Genomic DNA, 18,075 nt, shown 5'->3' with positions numbered 1-18,075 from the left:
ACAGGATTATACTGAGAGGAGACACCTATATATAGATAACACAGGACCCACCATTCACAATAGTCACAACTCACCTCCTCCCCTCCCTGTACAGGCAGGATTACACTGAGAGGAGACACCTATATATAGATATAACTGGGTCCATCATTGACAATAGGTGATGTTACAGCTCACCTCCTCCCTGCGCAGTGCAGGACACAGAGCATGCCCAAAACACTCTCCCATAGAAGTCTCTGAGTTTGGCTTCAGCCACTAAAGAGTAAAGATCACAGCGGAGGGGGCGCGGTGCTCGGCTGAGTTCTTCCCTTTTATTTCCACAGTCATTGACAGTCTTAGCATCCGGACCCCTCTGATCCAAACTTTTGACATGTCAAAAAGTTTACTAAAGTTCAGTTACGTATTAAAGGAGTTGGACCAAAGGTTACTTTATGATCGGTAGGGGTCCACCCCCACTAGGATCCACATCAAGCCCAAGAACGGGGGTCTCAACAGTCCCTCAGGAATGGAGCGTATATCACAATGACTGAGCCATAAATTGCCAATCTGTGACTCGGTCTTTCAAATGAATGGAGCGGCAGATCGGTAGAGGACCATCTGAAGTGGGGGTCAGTTTTAATTCCATTTCCCTGCTCAAAAAAGGAAACTGAAAGACTCAACTGAGTCAGGCCCCCTGGCCACGGGCGTTGGGGTTTCCCGCGTTGGATCTCCGCCCGGGAGCAGGAGCCAGCAGACGAATCTCCACCGATCAGCCTATCTGACTGCGGAGAATCGCGGCAATTCAAAGCATGCTGCAAATTGCCGTCTGCGAGCGGAGAATCGCTATGATTCTCCGCTCGTGGACACGGGGCTGGCGCTTTCCATAGCAGCGCTATGGAAGGCTTCAGACGGCATGATTTACCGCCGGCAAAATCACATCCGTGGACAGGGGACCTTAAACCGGTAATGTGAAAAGGGCTATGTAAATAAAATGGAGGAAAGGATTCGGCAGAGCAAAAGGACTCTGTATGTGGGAGACCTGCGCCGTCTTACGCATACACCTGTGGACATGAGCCCTTCGTCAGACCTCACCTGGAATACTGGGTCCAGTTCTGGGCACCCCACTTTATACAAGACATAGACAAACTGGAGCAAGTTCAGAGAAGAGTTACCAAGATGGTGAGCGGTCTGCAAATCATGTCCTATGGGGAACGGTTAAAGGATCTGGGAAGGTTTAGCAGAAGAGAAGGCTGAGAGGAGACTTAATAGCTGTCTACAAATATCTGAAGGGCTGTCACAGTGCAGAGGGATCAGCCCTATTCTCATCTGTACAAGGAAAGACTAGAAGCAATGGGATGAAAGTGAAAGGGAGGAGACACAGATTAGATATTAGACAGTGAGGGGGATCAATGAGTGGAACAGGTTGCCACGGGAGGTGGGAAGTTCTCCTTCAATGGAAGTGTTCAAACAAAGGTTGGCAAATATCTGTCTGGGATGATTTAGTGATCCTGCACTGAGCAGGGGGTCGGACCCGATGACCCTTGGAGGACCCTCCTGATTCTACTGAGGACCACTCATAAGATTGGGGCGTAACTAAAGATGCGTATTTTAGTGATTAAACAAGGTACAGATTTGGTTCTGGAGGATTACATGACTACATTTTATGCATGATCTGTCTATAGTGAGAATGAACCACCTTTATGATAAGCTCCTGTCATCTGAAGTCACCTTGGGCCAGGCGGGGGGTTGAGTCTCCTTAAGGAGAGCGCCCACAAAGTGTGTGGAGACACCTAGGGGGTGAGTGGGTCAGGGGATGGTATAGGCTCTCCCCAAGAAGAGCACCTAAAAGGGATGTGGGGATACTTAGAAGATGAATAAGGAGTCTCATAAGGCCATGCTAGCTCTTTTGGTAATTTATGCAAATAAGGAAGATTGGCGGGGGGACCTCTGCAGTGGCACCTATTGGATGGCAGCATTTCTTACAAATCAATGTGACTTTCTAGCAAGTCTTAACAATGATTGGGAATAGGGAACCATGTCTCGGGGGGCCTGCGCAGGCGGCTGTCTCGGGGTGTCTCCCCCTCATCAGTGTGCAGCAGGCTTCTGGCTTGGCTCAAGTAACCTTGACATATTTGTTCTTCCTACAGCACTTTGCACTGAAGTTACTCGCAGCTCCCTTCTGAATAATGACCTTGATGCAAAGCTATTTCCTGAGATAAAGTGCTGATCTTAGAATGGTCTTTAAAAGTTTGGAAAAGTTTCTGAAACAATATGGAGCCTCTAACCTTAGCAAAAGATGACTTAGAAAAGTGAACACCCCTCAGAACCCCGTGCACCACTTTTAGATGTCCCAATGTTCTAGATATCCTCTTTTCTGTTGGATGCCCTCATAAGTAACCACATCATGGAGGACCTTATACTGCAGTACTGAGCAGTGTATATGTCATTCCAGTAGCTGTAAACATTGGCAGCAGCAGTTCTCTGTGTGAGTCTCTGCTTCCTTCTCCTTCCAGTAGCTCTATATAGACTTCTATGGGCATCACCTTCCTCCACTTCCTGTAATCTGACTCGGTGTCTCTGTTACTAGAGACGGATATTGCTTGACAACAGGCAGTGGACAGCAAGTTAGAAGGGAGACCACCAGATGGATTTTCAGCGCTGAAATGACATTTGGGGATCTGCATGTCTGCTCATTATCACATCGGGTATCCTGTAAGCTGAAGTTTGTCAACGTGCGGCGGCCCTTTAAAACCAGGAATTCAATAAAAACCAGAAGTGGTGGCGATCTGTCCTGATACTTCTATCCAGTTTACGGCCTACAAATACTGACGGTGACCCCACTGTGTGAGCGGCCTGCGCTGCAGCGCCTTCAGCATTTTATAGGACTCTTTCGTCTTGGGTTTTGCTATAGGTGTGCGCCATTTGTAATGAAGCGGCATCATTCGGTTGGCCGTACCACAAGAGCTGCCGTCCTCCTAACTCCCGGGGTCCAGCAGGGGTGATGTAGTTGAGTCATTGAGCTTTGGAATGTCTGCAGTAAACTGTGATTCCTTCTGCTGATGTGTTTGTGGTTTTGTCTTCCAGTTGTGCCCCAAGTTCCTGCACACCAATTCCACTAGTCACACGTGGCCTTTCAGCGCAGTGGCGGAGCTTGTAGGTAAGTCTGTTATAGGCCGTCCTGCTGGGCCGCTCTGTTCGCACTGATGATGTGGCCAACCTTTTGGGTTTGCAGTATTTCTGACTGCGTTAGAAGACCTGCAGTCGGGCCGGGACCCTCGTCCATATTAGGGTGCCCCTGGCCTTGAGGGGGTGTTTCTGGGCACTTACCCCCCTTGCTGTATTGATGACCTGTCCTCAGTAGGTGATTGGCAGGAGTCTGCCATTCAGGACCCCTTTAGCGGTTAGATGCTGACAGCTCTGTTCCTATTGGAGTCTGAGGTGAAGTGCAATGGAAGGTATAGCTGCCATTGATTTCTGTGGGAGCGATACCTTCCATTGCACTTCCGGATCAGACCGCTCAATGGAGACATCCAGCCCTATTGCAATGCGTTGGGATCGCCGGGGGTCCCGAGTGACAGGTCCCAATCAAGTATTGCTGACCTATCTTAAGGAGATGTCCTCAATTTTGCAAATGGTTAAATGCCCAGAAAACCCCTTTAAGGGAAGGATATAATGTGTCCCATCAGAGTGATGACTAAGGAATCCTGTCCACGGCCGGGGGGGAGGGGGGGGGGGGGGAAGCTGACAGGTCTCAGCGGAGAATCGTAGCATGCCGCAATTTAAATCCTGCGAGCGGAGGGTCGCTATGATTCTCCGCTCATGGACGCTGGCGCTGTGCTTTCCATAGCAACCCCATGGATGGCTTTACAGACGCGATCCGTGGGCAATTCATCGCCCGTGGTCAGGCAGCCTAAGACTTTGCAGGTCGTTGTTGTAATGATAAACGTATAACTGTGCGTTCCGTATTTCAGAATGGGATTGTTCTGTTTCACATCTGCGTCGGCTCACACAACTGCCCGGGTTCTTCATCAGGCAGGTTACCCGGTAACATGCCTGATACTGTGTGGCACCGTGTCTCAGGCCGGGCGTATGATTACCTGTACACCCGAGTGATACGCAGTAACTCACAGGCAATCGGTTATTTGGCGTTGCGCAGTTCCTCTCACATTGGCATGTCGGAATTGTGTAATACGCGAGCGTAATAAAGCGTAGCCTGTTCTAGTGTGCCGCATATATGTGTGAGTTAGAGCCCATTGTTCTCTCTGGACGTGCATATACGCTCGCCCAAGTGCAGATACATTGGAAATATAAACATAAAGACTGCGCATGATGGTGTGCGGGAGATAAGCTATCATACGCAGTACAACTCCGCCACTGTATACGGCTGTACGCCGGGTCACCGCCGGCCCCCTGTAACCCGCGCAGCACTTTACGCCTGCGGCCGTGTGAGCCGGCCTTATTGGCCCCCAGGGGTCTCACATCTACAAGGTGACTTGGCCTCTTACCGATGTCAGTGATTGGTTCTGTAACGATTGTGTTCCTATATGATGAATAATGTATTGTGAACCAATGGGGGGCAGTTATGTCCCTGAAAGACTCTGACGTTCCCAGAAGTGGATATCGAGCTCCTGTCTGGATGTTCTGTGATATGCTGGACTCCTGATGAAGGCCTCGTGCCCACGGGCGGGTCGGGTCCCACATGCCGGAGCCCGCAGCGGAATCCAACCCTGGCAGCAGCGGCGTCCACACGGGATCTGCAGTTAAATGGAGCATGCTGCGATGTGTTTACCCGCATGCGGGACCCGGATCACCTTCATGTGTGACTTGGAGTGCAGACACCTATGCTTCCTTATAGGCCAGTGTCCCCAACTCCGGTCCTCAGCGCCCCCCACAGGTCATGTTGTCAGGATTTCCTTGGTGTTGCACAGGTGATGTAATTATGGTCAGTCCTCAGACATTGCCACAGGTGTTCTTACCATAGGATATCCTGAAAACATGACCTGTTGGTGGTCCCTGAGGACTGGCGATGGGGACCTCTGTTATAGGCAACTTGAACTGCGCATCTTCCACGCGGGTGCCCCAAATCTGTGGATATTGGGCCTAAAATATACTTTTTGGCAAAACTCCCAGGCTTGAAACAATGTAAATAAGCATCTGATACAGACACAATGCCTGAGAATCGTGTGTCCTCAGGAATACGTAACGTATTGATATGGCATAAACCCCCAAGGGACAGATGCACTTCTAATGTTTGGATAGACTTATGTTGATGTTGACGAAGTTTTGACAATGTTGTTTTGGAAATTCCAAATTAATTTTGGTTTGTGGATGTCATGTTTGTTTCTGACCTTTTAACCAAAATTTTAGTGATTTTTTTTTTTCACATGCCAATTAAAATATGTAACAAATTCAGGGAAATTCCTGCCTTCCAATGTCCTGTATATTCTCACATTCACATTCACTAGGCCGTGTTTTGTCACCATAACATGGGAAGTGCTTCTAGCGGCACCTTGTCTGTGAGGGATTATTAGTGTTTCTTTATACAGCTTTTGGCCTTATACGCTGGAAGCTCCCATAGACTTCAATGGAAGCGGTAAAACCGGAGGAGGAGAGCGATTGGCTGAGAAGGCAGCTGCTTCTATTTGAGCATTAATAGTCATTCTGAGGATTTCTGCCATTTGACGGATTTTCGGGCCGCAGCGTCTTTTTTTTGCCGATACGCAGCAGCTGCCCGTGTGATTGGCAGAAAATACGCCACTGAAGATCAGGACTCAATCGCGGCAATTCTTCATTCGTGCACGGGTGACTGTAGAAAATGCATAGGATTGTGTGAACGAGCCCTTAGCTGTACTTGAGATGGTCCTGGAGGACCTTGTGTAATGTCCCATTTAGACGGGACAGCAGACGGCTAATGGACTGTAAGTGCGGACGCCCCCGCTGGTTGTTAGGCAGACGGACGCTCGCTGGGTGGTCGCTCAGCGCTGCAGTCTCTGTAACACACGGAGCGGGAGCGTTTACACGCAGCCAGAATACAGCTACTGCTTGAAAATGAACGACCCGCGGACATCAAACAAAGAGTGTGTGATGGCCGTGCGTCTGAACACAATGATTAGTGCGCAAAGTTGTTCGTTTGAGCGCATTTTGCATGCTGATCGTCCCGTGTAAATGGCCCTCCAGTGGGTAATGCTTCATCCCCTTTTGTTCTGCTGGCTCACACGGCACTAAACCGACTCTTCTGTTTCAGATAACGCCTACGACCCCGACGTCAACGCCAAGCAGATCTGGATCGATCAAACCATTTTAAAGGGCCATATGAGCTTAATATTCCGAGATAACGGGAACGGGATGACGCTGGACAAGCTGCACAAGATGCTGAGGTGAGCGCGGCACGGAGCGCCCCCTCCTGTCTGGGGACGGCTCTAGTGCTGTAGAGATGGAGGCTCCCTGCTTTACACCAATTCATGTAAAATCTGCAGGATCTCTGATACAGAAATAAGAAACTAAGACCTCATAGCAACAAAAAGTGAGGAACCGGCCCCCTCAGTCTGAAGGCGGGAGGCGAAAACTAAGACATTGCTGCACCCATTAAAGGGGTATTCTGGGTTTCTTACATTTGTTAAAGGGGCTTTCCATGGAGAATACTATTGGTGGCCTGTCGTCGGGAGAAGTCATCCATAGTTAATCGGCCGCCGTTATGTGTAAATATCCAGCAATTTTTTACATTTCTCTGATCTATCAAAAGCCTTAAAGGGGTTGTCCCGCGAAACAAAGTGGGGTTGTACACTTCTGTATGGCCATATTAATGCACTTTGTAATGTACATCGTGCATTAATTATGAGCCATACAGAAGTTATTCACTTACCTGCTCCGTTGCTAGCGTCCTCGTCTCCATGGAGCCGTCTAATTTTCAGCGTCTAATCGCCCGATTAGACGCGCTTGCGCAGTCCTGTCTTCTTCTTTTCTGAATGGGGCTGCTCGTGCTGGAGAGCGGCTCCTCGTAGCTCCGCCCCGTCACGTGTACCGATTCCAGCCAATCAGGAGGCTGGAATCGGCAATGGACCGCACAGAAGCCCTGCGGTCCACCGAGGGTGAAGATCCCGGCGGCCATCTTCACAAGGTAAGTATGAAGACGCCGGACCGCGGGGATTCGGGTAAGCACTATCTGTGTTTTGTTTTTTTTATCCCTGCATCGGGTTTGTCTCGCGCCGAACGGGGGGTGGGGGGGGGGGGGGGTGGGCTATTGAAAAAAAAACAAAAAACCGTTTCTGCGTGGGACAACCCCTTTAACTACAATCTCATGATGTTTAACGTATTGCCCCAAACTTCATGTAGCACATTATAGAGTCCCTCTGGACTGAGGATTGTCCATGGCAGTAGATGTAGCCTTCCAAGCATTCCTCCAGCTCTGAAGCTAAAACTCTGTTTGTTTGCCTTTTTTTTGAGGCCAGTGTGTATCCAGGTACTCTTTTCTTCCAGTTTGATGGAAGTGACCGTTGTCACCTGGATCTGCTATGGACTATCAAATCTCGGTTCCAAAGGTCTTATTTTCCATTAGCTCTAAACAACCGTGCAGTTGATCATGCTCATCCACATACCCCCCTCTTCCCCCCCCCCCCCCCCTCCTTCTCCTAACTTTCTCCTGAATTCAGTGGAAGTAATGCAGCTGGATTCAGGCCTTTACATCTCCTAATTGTGATATGTGAGGGTGCTGTTTTGGGGGGGACAGGCAGTCATAGAGGGGCTGCAGGCTTGGGGTATCCATTCTCTGTAATATCTCACTGATCCCACTAAAGTGAGCCGTTCCCGGGGGTTTCTAGGAGTGGGATAGCTGGAACTGCTTGGATTTTGTCAGTAGTAATGTGTCCTGTGACATGCAATGGCCTCAAACACAACTGTAGGATGGCAAAACTTGGTTTAGATTTGGATGTTTTTGCAGTCATTCTCAGCAATGAAGTGTAACGGACTCATGGTCTCCTCCGAACGCTTCAATAGTGTCACAACACAGAAGGAAATCCTCAATATATTGAAGCTGTGAAGTCAGAAAGATATTTTGGGACCCAGTTTTGCAAAACTGTCTGTAGGGCTGTGAGTACTGTGCTGGGGAGTTGGCTGCTCCCTGTGGCAACCAACACTATAATCACTGCTTGCCACGATGCGTGGAAGTGAAGAAGAGCTGCCGCTCTCTTTAGGGTTAGCGTTTGTGAAATCCACCGCTGCAAAGCAAGTTGGAGATGACGGTACTTGTAACAACAGCATATGGGGATATGGCACCTTTTGTGATAGTATCAACTGCTAGTACATCGTGACCCATGAGAACAGCTTGAGGTTGCCCTTGGAAACCTTTTTCTTGACTGGAAACAATAGAATTTTGTAAGGGGAATGCTATTCCTGTATGATCCCCTTCCTAAGGTAGGTCGGTACCTGCTCATGAATGCTGGCTCCTGAGTAGCACTCAAAGGGTATTGCTGGATGCCAAGTTTGACTTTAATGTTCACAAGTGACAGGCAGTCGTCCAACATCCATTTTGTCTTTGTCCCACAGTATCTCTGGTACCGCTGCAAGAAGTTGTTGCGTATATAGAAATACATTTTCCTGACAATCTATAACACTAAGCCCAGCACAAATGGTATTTAACTGTTTAGGGGGCTAGTCACCATGATAACATTTGGGGTATTCTCAATTGTTGCTTGTATCGCTGTAAGCATGTCTGTCCCTAATAAGTTGACACTGCAGGTCCGTCACCAAAAATTTACCCACGTTGAAAATCTAATCTACTTTAAGTAAACTCTTGCTATTAATTTAATTGTGTTTGTAACATTTTCTCATTACTGTTTTAGCATCGTAATTCAGTAGTGTTCAAAAGCGTAAAACCAATGTGTTTTGAATATATCATGCATTTGTGTAGTGCACCATACATACATACATACATTGCCCTCAATTGGAGATGCATGTCCTCTTTGCTAGTTTGGCCTGTGTTAAGGAGGGGCAAACCTATTAAAGACTCATTTTTTCCCTCCCTCCACCTACATCAGCTAGCTCCACTCCTTGTGGTCTGGCTAACTGTTTGGTCGTCTCTCTGTCTTATGTCCACTCATCCAACAATACTCATACCATGTAACAATATAATGTATACACGGGCCTTTCACACACTCGTACACAAATAATGTGGATCTGTAATTTTTATCATCACATACTCTGACCATAATCCCAAATCTTTCCAAGCAGGGACTTCTCTGGTTTCCTCACACCACATATAGCTCAATGCGGTTCTAGTCCATATTCAACTCTGCTGCATCATCATGTTGTTGGAAGGGGGAAGGAGTCGGTCCGTGGAAGACATGGAGGTGGTGCTGAGGCCACACCCACTGAAACTGCCCCCCCCCCGCTCCTCCTTTGTTTCAGACAAATTCAAATACCTTTATTTCTCTACATCTAGACAAACAGTCTTTGGCATAGTTGTCTCTCTGTTTGGCACTCCCGTACTGTCCATAACTTGTAAGGTAATCGGCTATGACCTACACTTGGTTATCTCTGTTCTGCAGCTACAACCTGCTGCAATTGACATTCCCAGAATAACTATGTAACAAGCACTTCCTGGAAGTTCTAAAGGTTAGTGAAGCCCCAGACTCCGCCTATTAATTAGCATAACAATCAAGTAGCCATTAGACTTCACCATGAGGAAATATTGGGCTGTTTGTTATACAAGCAGGATCAAAAGACTCTTAAAGCTGTGTGTATATAAACATGCAGTCTGGACTTTGTCCATTTCTACAAAGTACAATGAATACACCTATAGTTCAGCAAGTGAAACAGAAGACTGTACACTTACTCAATACAGATAAGAATGAATCCTGTAAGAGCTAGATTCTTAAGGCCCTTTTACACGCAACAATTATCGCTCAAAATTTGTTTAAACAGACTAAATTAAGCGATAGTTGTTACGTGTAAATGCGGGCAGTCGTGCACTATTCCTCCACTTGTCATTGGCCAAGGTTTTTAAGCCAGCATAAAAACTATCGTTTGGCCACTGGAAATTCATCCCATTTGAATGCAGTTCATTCAGTCTTTCCAGTGGCTTAGTGATGTCTTTATTTGCTTTGCATCCTCAATTAGCATGGCCTTTACTCTGCCATGAGGAGAACAATGGAATCTACTGGGGCAGATGTTTGCTCAGCAGGGCTTGTGTTTGTGATAACCATGGGATAAATACATGCCCAGCTGAGCAAACAATTCCTGGAGGAAAATGCAATGATTAAAGCCATTAATCTGCATGTGTAGTTTTATTCAGAAAAGCTGACAGTTCGTTCAATCATGCGGTTGTTTAAGTGATAATCATAGCATGTAAAAGGGCCTGTACTCCCTGCGGTTTTCTGTCTGTCTGGTGTCTACCGTCTAGAGATCTCAACAATCCCTAGAGCATTCCACATGCCCAGCCTTTTCTTCACTAAAAATGTTAAAAGTAATCCTTTTAATTTACGTGATGCTGAAGGGTATCGTAGCCTTATCATTCAGGCATGCCTAACTGTTATAGAAGTGTTATGGGAAGATATCATATTCCAGAAGATTTCACTGATCTGCTCCAATTGGTTATAATGAGAAGCTTCATGCATGAATTTATGCAATTGAACTGACGGATGTTATTCATCAGTCCCCAATGCTCTTCTGATTTATTCAAAGGAAGTACAATACAAATATAATTGACAATGACGCACCAATTACATGCAACCCGCCAACAAACTTCATAACAACTCCTGATTAGCCTAGTATGTAATGATGCTAATGAGTAACATAGATTTACGCCCCAGGTGTATGTCGCAATGTGAACATGTAATTCCTATATACCCAAGTAGCATAGACTTGATTAAGATTCTAATGTGCGCCACAGGAACTTCTCATAGATGAGAAGTTCCTTCCCTTGATAGTGCTGGGAACCATATGTCCTTTAACTTGTACATACCAGGGTATAATATTGAGCTTGTTAACCAGTTAACTGCTAGCTATTTCCTATGAAGGTGAATATATATTATTTATTTGCCTAGGCTGATTTTAGGAAACACATTTATATTATTACTACAACATCATTGCAGTGCAAAAATTGGGATGCCAGGTAAAAGGTACATCGATGGGAGATGCAGAGATACCTGGGTGGCGGCCAAAAGTACTGTTACAGCAGATGTAAAATGGCCACTGGGCCATGGCTGGCACTGAAATGGCCACCTACGGCGTGGCCTGACTGTGTGATGGTGACGGGCGAGTCCAGGAATACTACATACTAGACACGTATCAAGGTATGAAAACTGCTATTGGCCGCAATAACAACATGGCCATCTAGGGGCAGGGCAAAAGGAAGAAAAACCTCATCCGTGACATGGCCAGGGCGGTGCCCTCAGATGGTGAAGAAGGGCTGCCTTCCTTTGTCTTTAACTCAAAGCACATGAACAATCGCCATCTTTTAACTGCAACTATCTTACTTCAACTTTGTTACCTACTGAAACATTCTTCTCTGCACAATCGTCTAGCAACCAAAATGCCTTCATTATCAGCTAACGCACTTCTCAAACCTTTTCATCTAAACAGTCCACTTTTGCAGTCAAGCATTTGCAACAGATTGCACTATTCCTTCAGCTGGGAACGTCCTAGCGTCGTCATCTTTTCACTTTAAAGTCAGCGTTGGCCATTATTTACGACAAAAGGCAGCCCTCTATGGCTGTTGACGCACTCTACTTGGCAATCTAATGCCCAAAGTAGTTAAAATTAACCTTGAGACTAAACGTTTCTTATCTGAAGATCCGCTCACCTTATCTCATGGAGCATCAAATCTGCTTCCAGATTTGGAACAAAAGATAAACGCTGCTAAAGATGATGAGACACCTTATCTCATGTCTAAACGACAATTTCACAGCACATGGCAACACAGAACCAGTGAAATTACAAATCGGGGTTATATAGACGAGTGACCATGTAACAAAAATGAACTCTTTAGACAGAAATTAGTCACCCAAGTCTTTGCAAGTAGAATAACGCATGCACAATGGGGGAGGGGAGAACAGAACTCGCCCGTCTGCTGCAGTCTGTCCCCATTGTGGACGTCCAGGAAACTGCACGCCCAAAGGTTGGTCACATTTCCAAAGGTCACTTGTCAATTTTTTCAAGTCGGACGCCAGATATTATGGGAATAAATCCTATTCCAGAAGATTTCACTGATCTGCTCCAGATTGGTTATAATGAGAAGCTTCATGCATGAATATATGCATTTGAACTGACAGAAGTTATCTGTCATTCGCCAATACTCTTCTGATTTATTCAAAGGAAGGACAATACAAATTGACCATGACGCACTAATTACATGCACGCCCTCCCAACATCATAACAAATAATGATTGGCCTAGTATGTAAAGACGCTGATGATTAACATATGTTTACGCCCCAGGTGTATGTCACTATGTGAACATGTAATTCCTATATACCAAAGTAGCATGGACTTTATTAATATTCCAATCTGCGCCACAGGAACTTCTTATTGATAAGAAGTTCCTTCCCTTGATAGCGCTGCGAACCGTACGTGGGAGGTTTAGCTTCAACTTGTACATACCAGGGTATAATATTGAGCACGTTAACCATTTAACTGCTAGCTATTTTCTATGAAGGTGGATATATGTAATATATATATAAAATTTGCCTAGGCTGATTTAAGAAGCACATTTATATTATTACAGCATAGGTGATGCATCTGAGAAGAGAACAATGAGGAACAGTTAAGTGATGTTTCCAAGCTCTTCTGTTTTATTGTTTCAAGGGGTTATATACTGTGGCACCCCCTACAGTCAACAATTCAAAGTACACACCATGAGTCATAGTCAATCTTAAGGCCCTTTTACACACTAAGGGCACCTTCAGACGACCGTATATCGGCCGGATATTCACGCCGGTCGATATATGGCGTCCCTAGTGCAGGGGGAGAAGGCTGCAAGAGCCGGGAGCAGTGCACTGAGCTCCCGCCCCTTGACACTATTTGCAATAGGAGGGGCGGTACAGGGGCAGAGCATAGTCTCGTGACTTAGCTCTGCCCCCACCCCGTCTCCTATTATTGCAAATGGTGCCAAGGGGTGTAGAGGAGGCGGGAGCTCAGTGCACTGTCGGGCAAACTATGCCTGACAGTCGTTCCCACTGTTGCACGGGAGCTGGTATCGCCCGCTGGCTCCCTTACAGCCTCCCTAATTGCCCCCAGGTGTCCACCAACAGCTGATACACCCATCACAGTCAAAGACCAAATACACAGTGAGGCTCCAACTAACACACCAGTCAAGCAGTGAAAGTATTGCATTATATTTCATGCTGTAGTGTCATGTATATAATATTTGTGCCGTGTGCATAGCAAGATGTACGTGTGCAAAACACATAGTGAAGTTTTACTAACGGGGTCCCAGACACGGAGCATGCAGCTTTGTCATAATTAACCTTTTGCAATGTTTTTCTAAAGGCCCTTTTACATGCAATGATTGCTCAAAATTTGTTCAAATGGCTGAAAGCAAGCGATAATCGTTACATGTAAACGCGGGCAGCCAGGCGCTATTCAATTAGAGCTGGTTTTAAGTCCTCCTAGAAACCATCTCTGGGAGTTCAAAGACTTTAACAGTGTGCGGATTGTGTTTGCTTTGCATACATAATGAGTTCATTGCTTGCTCTGCCAGGAGGAGAACATTGGAATCTGCTGGCCACATGTTTGAATAAAATTACACATGCAGTTGATGGCTTTAATCATTTGCATTGTTTATGTGATGGTTAGCACAAACACTTGCCCAGCTGAGCAAACATCTGGCCAGCAGATTCCATTGTTCTCCTCCTGGCAGAGCAAACAGCAAACTCATTATGTATGCAAAGCAAACACAATCAGCACACCGAAGTCTTTGAACTCCCAGAGATGGTTTTTAGGCTGACTTAAAACCAGCTCTAAACAATTGAAGGAATAGCGCCTGGCTGCCTGCGTTTACATGTAACGATTATCGCTCGCTTTCGGACGTTGGAATGCCTTCTGAGCGATAATCATTGCATGTAAAAGCGTATTTAGTAAAACATTATAAAGGTTAATTATGACAAAGCTGCATGCTCCATGTCTGGGACCCTGTTGGTAAAGCTTCACTATGTGTTTTGCACACGTACGTCTTGCTATGCACACGGCACAAATCTTTCATGCTGTAGTGTCATGTATATAATAAGGGGTTAAAAAACTAACACGAACTGATATTTTGTTCCTTTTCGTCATCTAAAAGTCACATATACCTCAAACTAGCACCAATTAAAACTATAACGCTTGTCACAATAACGAGCTCTCACAGCCCGCTGCTGGCAGGATAAGAATGTCCGGGGTCTTAGGATGCGGCGACGCAGATTCAAGTGTTTAACTAAAGTTCTACAATATATGAACCCCAGCGTGCGGCCATTATAAGATACAACGAGCCCCGTACGGCCGGCAACAGGGTGTGGCTTCAGCAATGTGACAATGACAATCGCTCGGTCCTTAAACCACCTTGAAGACCTGATGGCCGTGACCTGGCGGTGCGAGGAGACGTTACCGGATTGCAGGAATGAACGCAGCTGCCGGTCCCAGAAACGCCTGAACAATTATCTCTGACCGATGGGGAATTCCCCAATTACTTCCAACTGTAACTACTAATTAACCCTGATGAGGGCGCGCTCGCACGCAGTGAGTGGAGTCAGTGAAAGGACACTGCTGTTCATTGACCCGCTCACGCCAACCGTTTTTATTGCGTGTTTAAGGCCGCTTCCACACGGGCTACAAACCGCACGGATGTGAGGCTGATGTGGCCAGCGGGGTCTTTCACATGAGATGGTTTATAGCCTGAAAGACCCCATTGGAAGCCATCAGCTTCACATCCATGCGGTTTGTAGCCCGTGTGCAAGCGCTCTAATACATGTGTAAAAAATAAAGCCGCATGTTGCATTTTACCGCGTATTGTGCACAACGGAGAGCCAAGTCGCACGGCACATGACCAAATGCGTCAGACTCGCTGCCCTCTGCAGTGATGGCCGGCCCCACAGCGGTAAAATACAGTTTTCCGTGCAGCGGTTTGCGCCGCCTTCCTACTATGGTGGACGCGGTCTCTGGTTCGTGGACGTTAGTTTGCTGTGCAGTAAGTTCGGCAGATGCCGCACCCAGCGTCCGCCCACTTAAGGGGATTTCTCTTATTTCATATTTTTATACACAAGCGCAGTCGGGTAGCAGCGGATAGGGGGAGACTTTAACCCCTTCATGACGCGGACCTTTTTTTTTTTTTTTATTATTATAGATCTGGCAAAAGGCGGGATTTAAACTTTTATTACTTTTTTCTTTTCTTTTATTTGTAAAAAAAAACAAACAAAACAAACTTTTGATCTTTTTTTAAACTTAACTTTTAAGTCCCTGCGGGACTACAACATACGATGCTTTGATCGCTCCTGCAATATGACGTAATTGGGATGGCTTGATAAGCAGTCTCCTAAGGCAGCCCTGGGGCCTTTCAGAAGGCCCTCGGCAGCCATAACACCTGCACGGCTCCCCCGATCTCACCACGTTCAGGGGCCGATCGCGGCTATTGCCCGCAGGTGTCGGCTGTAATAAACAGCTGACACCCGCACTGCATGAAGAGTGGTCGCCCTGTGACCTCTCTGCATACATACCCCGACGCTCCAGGATGTAAATGTACGTCCTGGAGCGGGAAGGGAAGGGGTTAAATTTATCGTAAAACCCATGACCTATTTAGGGTCCATGTACGTTCACCAATGTGTCTCTCGGGCCAGCTACAGCGGTATCCAGCGCAGAATAGTCAGCGTCTGACTGTTTACATGGGCTGATTTTGTTTCCTTTTTTTTTTATGCCTGCCTTAACTGAATGCCAGAAGATAAGCAAACCAATCCGTTCAGCGTCCGGTGGCTGGCAGGGTTTACTCTACTGAGCGATTACTGTTCCATTTTGCATGATCAAGGAGAAACTGAACCATAATCATTCTGTGTAAAAGGGCTGCAGGCACATCTGTATGAGTCTCTCCTCTTCCCCCTCTGCTCTCGTAGACTTTAATGAGCAGGATGATTCCTCTTTTTCATACACTTCCTATTCTGCCATCCTGTGGTCTCCAGTAACAGAGATATGTAGCATCACATGACAGAAGGCAGTGGACAGCGAGTCAGGAGGTAGGGCGCCCCTTAGTGGCAGCATATTAGATGGATTTTGCAAGACAGAAATAAATTTTAGGTTAATAAAGTAAATGGCACTTTTTCCTCGTTAGCGCGCTGGCTGTCATATAAGTGTAACTTGTATTTAAATGGTTACTAACTTTTTAAACGTTTACAGAATTGCCTCTGTACCCTGGGATGTCGCACCCCTGCAGAAGTCTGTGGAGCCTCTTACATGCTTATTTGCTCATTCATTTCAGCTTTGGCTTCAGTGACAAGGTGGCAGTACAAGGGCACGTCCCAGTTGGACTTTACGGGAATGGCTTTAAATCGGGGTCCATGCGTCTGGGCAAGGATGCCATTGTATTGACCAAGAAGGAAACAGAGATGCATGTGGGGATGTTGTCTCAGAGCTACCTGGAAGCCATCAAAGCGGAACACGTCATCGTGCCGATCATCTCCTTCAACAAGCAAAATATCCTTTTTTCTTGCTCAAATGGACGGTAGGTCGATGTTCAAACAGGTCTTTGTTTTGCAGGAGAATCGTAGAGCTTGAAGAGACCTCTGGGGTCATTGGGTCCTCCAGGGTCATCGGGTCCAACCCCCTGCTCAGTGCAGGATCACTAAATCATCCCAGACAGATATTTGTCCAGCCTTTGTTTGAACACTTCCATTGAAGGAGAACTCCCCACCTCCTGTGGTAACCTGTTCCACTCATTGATCCCCCTCACTGTCTAATATCTAATCTGTGTCTCCTCCCTTTCACTTTCATCCCATTGCTTCTAGTCTTTCCTTGTGCAGATGAGAATAGGGCTGATCCCTCTGCACTGTGACAGCCCTTCAGATATCTGTAGACCGCTATTAAGTCTCCTCAGCCTTCTCTTCTGCTAAACATTCCCAGATCCTTTACCCGTTCCTCATAGGACATGATTTGCAGACTGCTGACCATCTTGGTAGAAGCGCGGGTTCTAGTTGATGCTTGAAAATATGAAATGGTTATGAGTGATGTATTTCCTGCACACAATTTAGCCCCAGAGGAGTAATGTAGCCGTGGGGCCATGTATAATACATGGAGTGTATTATATATGACGCACACACACTGTGCATTAAATAAAATACGTTCTGCAAAAACCCCAAGCCCTCAGTCGTCTGTCTGATTTGGAAAAATTAAAAAGTTACGGCTCTTGGAACGCAGGGGCGAAAAAATAAAATGAAAACTCTCTGGTCTTGAAGGGGTTAAAGTGTTCTGTTAGCTTCTTAACTCCACAAACAGCAGCTGGTGACGACCCCGGACTCCGACGCAAATCTGCAGGCGATCCTAAAACATTCTCTCCTGACCTCGCAGAAGGACCTGCTGGCCGAACTGGACACCATTTTTGGGCAAAAGGGGACGAAGATCATCATCTGGAACCTCCGCCGGTAACGGTTCATCTACGGTTTGCTCTTTATCTTGTGTAGCAATATACTGCATCTCCAGGCGCTTCCGGTTACACATTACAACATGACCGCACCGAACGCCGTCAGTCATCCTTGTTAGGGTCTTGCTGCATTTTTCATGTGGGACTAAAATCATTGTTTCTCATTCGTTGCGTTGGGGGACACAGCTTGGATGAAGGCTATAACTAGTACCACTAGAGGGCGGACCCTAAGCAAAAGTGTTAGCTGCTCCCTCCAGCAGGCACCAAGCTAGACCGTTTTTAGCTTGGTGTCCATAAGAGGCAGACCTTTCGTCGGTCTTCAGTTGTACCTTCTTTCTCCGGGAATACAGGGCTGACATTAGACTCCTTGTTAATCTCATTGATGAAGGCGAACAGACTGGATTTAACCTCTCTGTTGCCAGCCCAAACCTCATTTCTCATAAGCAGGCGAGCACTGGGGTGTTTACTGCTGGAGTCCTGGAGCGGCAGGGCATAATTCAGAAAGGAAAGT

General features: G+C 46.6%; 1 protein-coding gene across 1 annotated transcript in view; it reads left to right on the top strand.

Moving 5' to 3' along the window:
- Positions 1 to 18,075, top strand: part of MORC3 (MORC family CW-type zinc finger 3) — a 44,483-nt gene that overhangs the window by 6,186 nt on the left and 20,222 nt on the right. The window contains exons 2-5 of the mRNA XM_066598983.1: positions 3,061 to 3,133; positions 6,221 to 6,353; positions 16,407 to 16,622; positions 17,419 to 17,565. Coding sequence (XP_066455080.1) covers positions 3,061 to 3,133; positions 6,221 to 6,353; positions 16,407 to 16,622; positions 17,419 to 17,565 — 569 coding nt within the window. The remainder of the gene's footprint in view (positions 1 to 3,060; positions 3,134 to 6,220; positions 6,354 to 16,406; positions 16,623 to 17,418; positions 17,566 to 18,075) is intronic.

Source organism: Eleutherodactylus coqui, chromosome 4 (assembly GCF_035609145.1).
Source record: "Eleutherodactylus coqui strain aEleCoq1 chromosome 4, aEleCoq1.hap1, whole genome shotgun sequence".
NCBI classification, from domain to species: domain Eukaryota; kingdom Metazoa; phylum Chordata; class Amphibia; order Anura; family Eleutherodactylidae; genus Eleutherodactylus; species Eleutherodactylus coqui.
The sequence above is the reverse complement of the archived record's forward strand: the minus strand, read 5'-3'. Positions and strand labels throughout refer to the sequence as shown.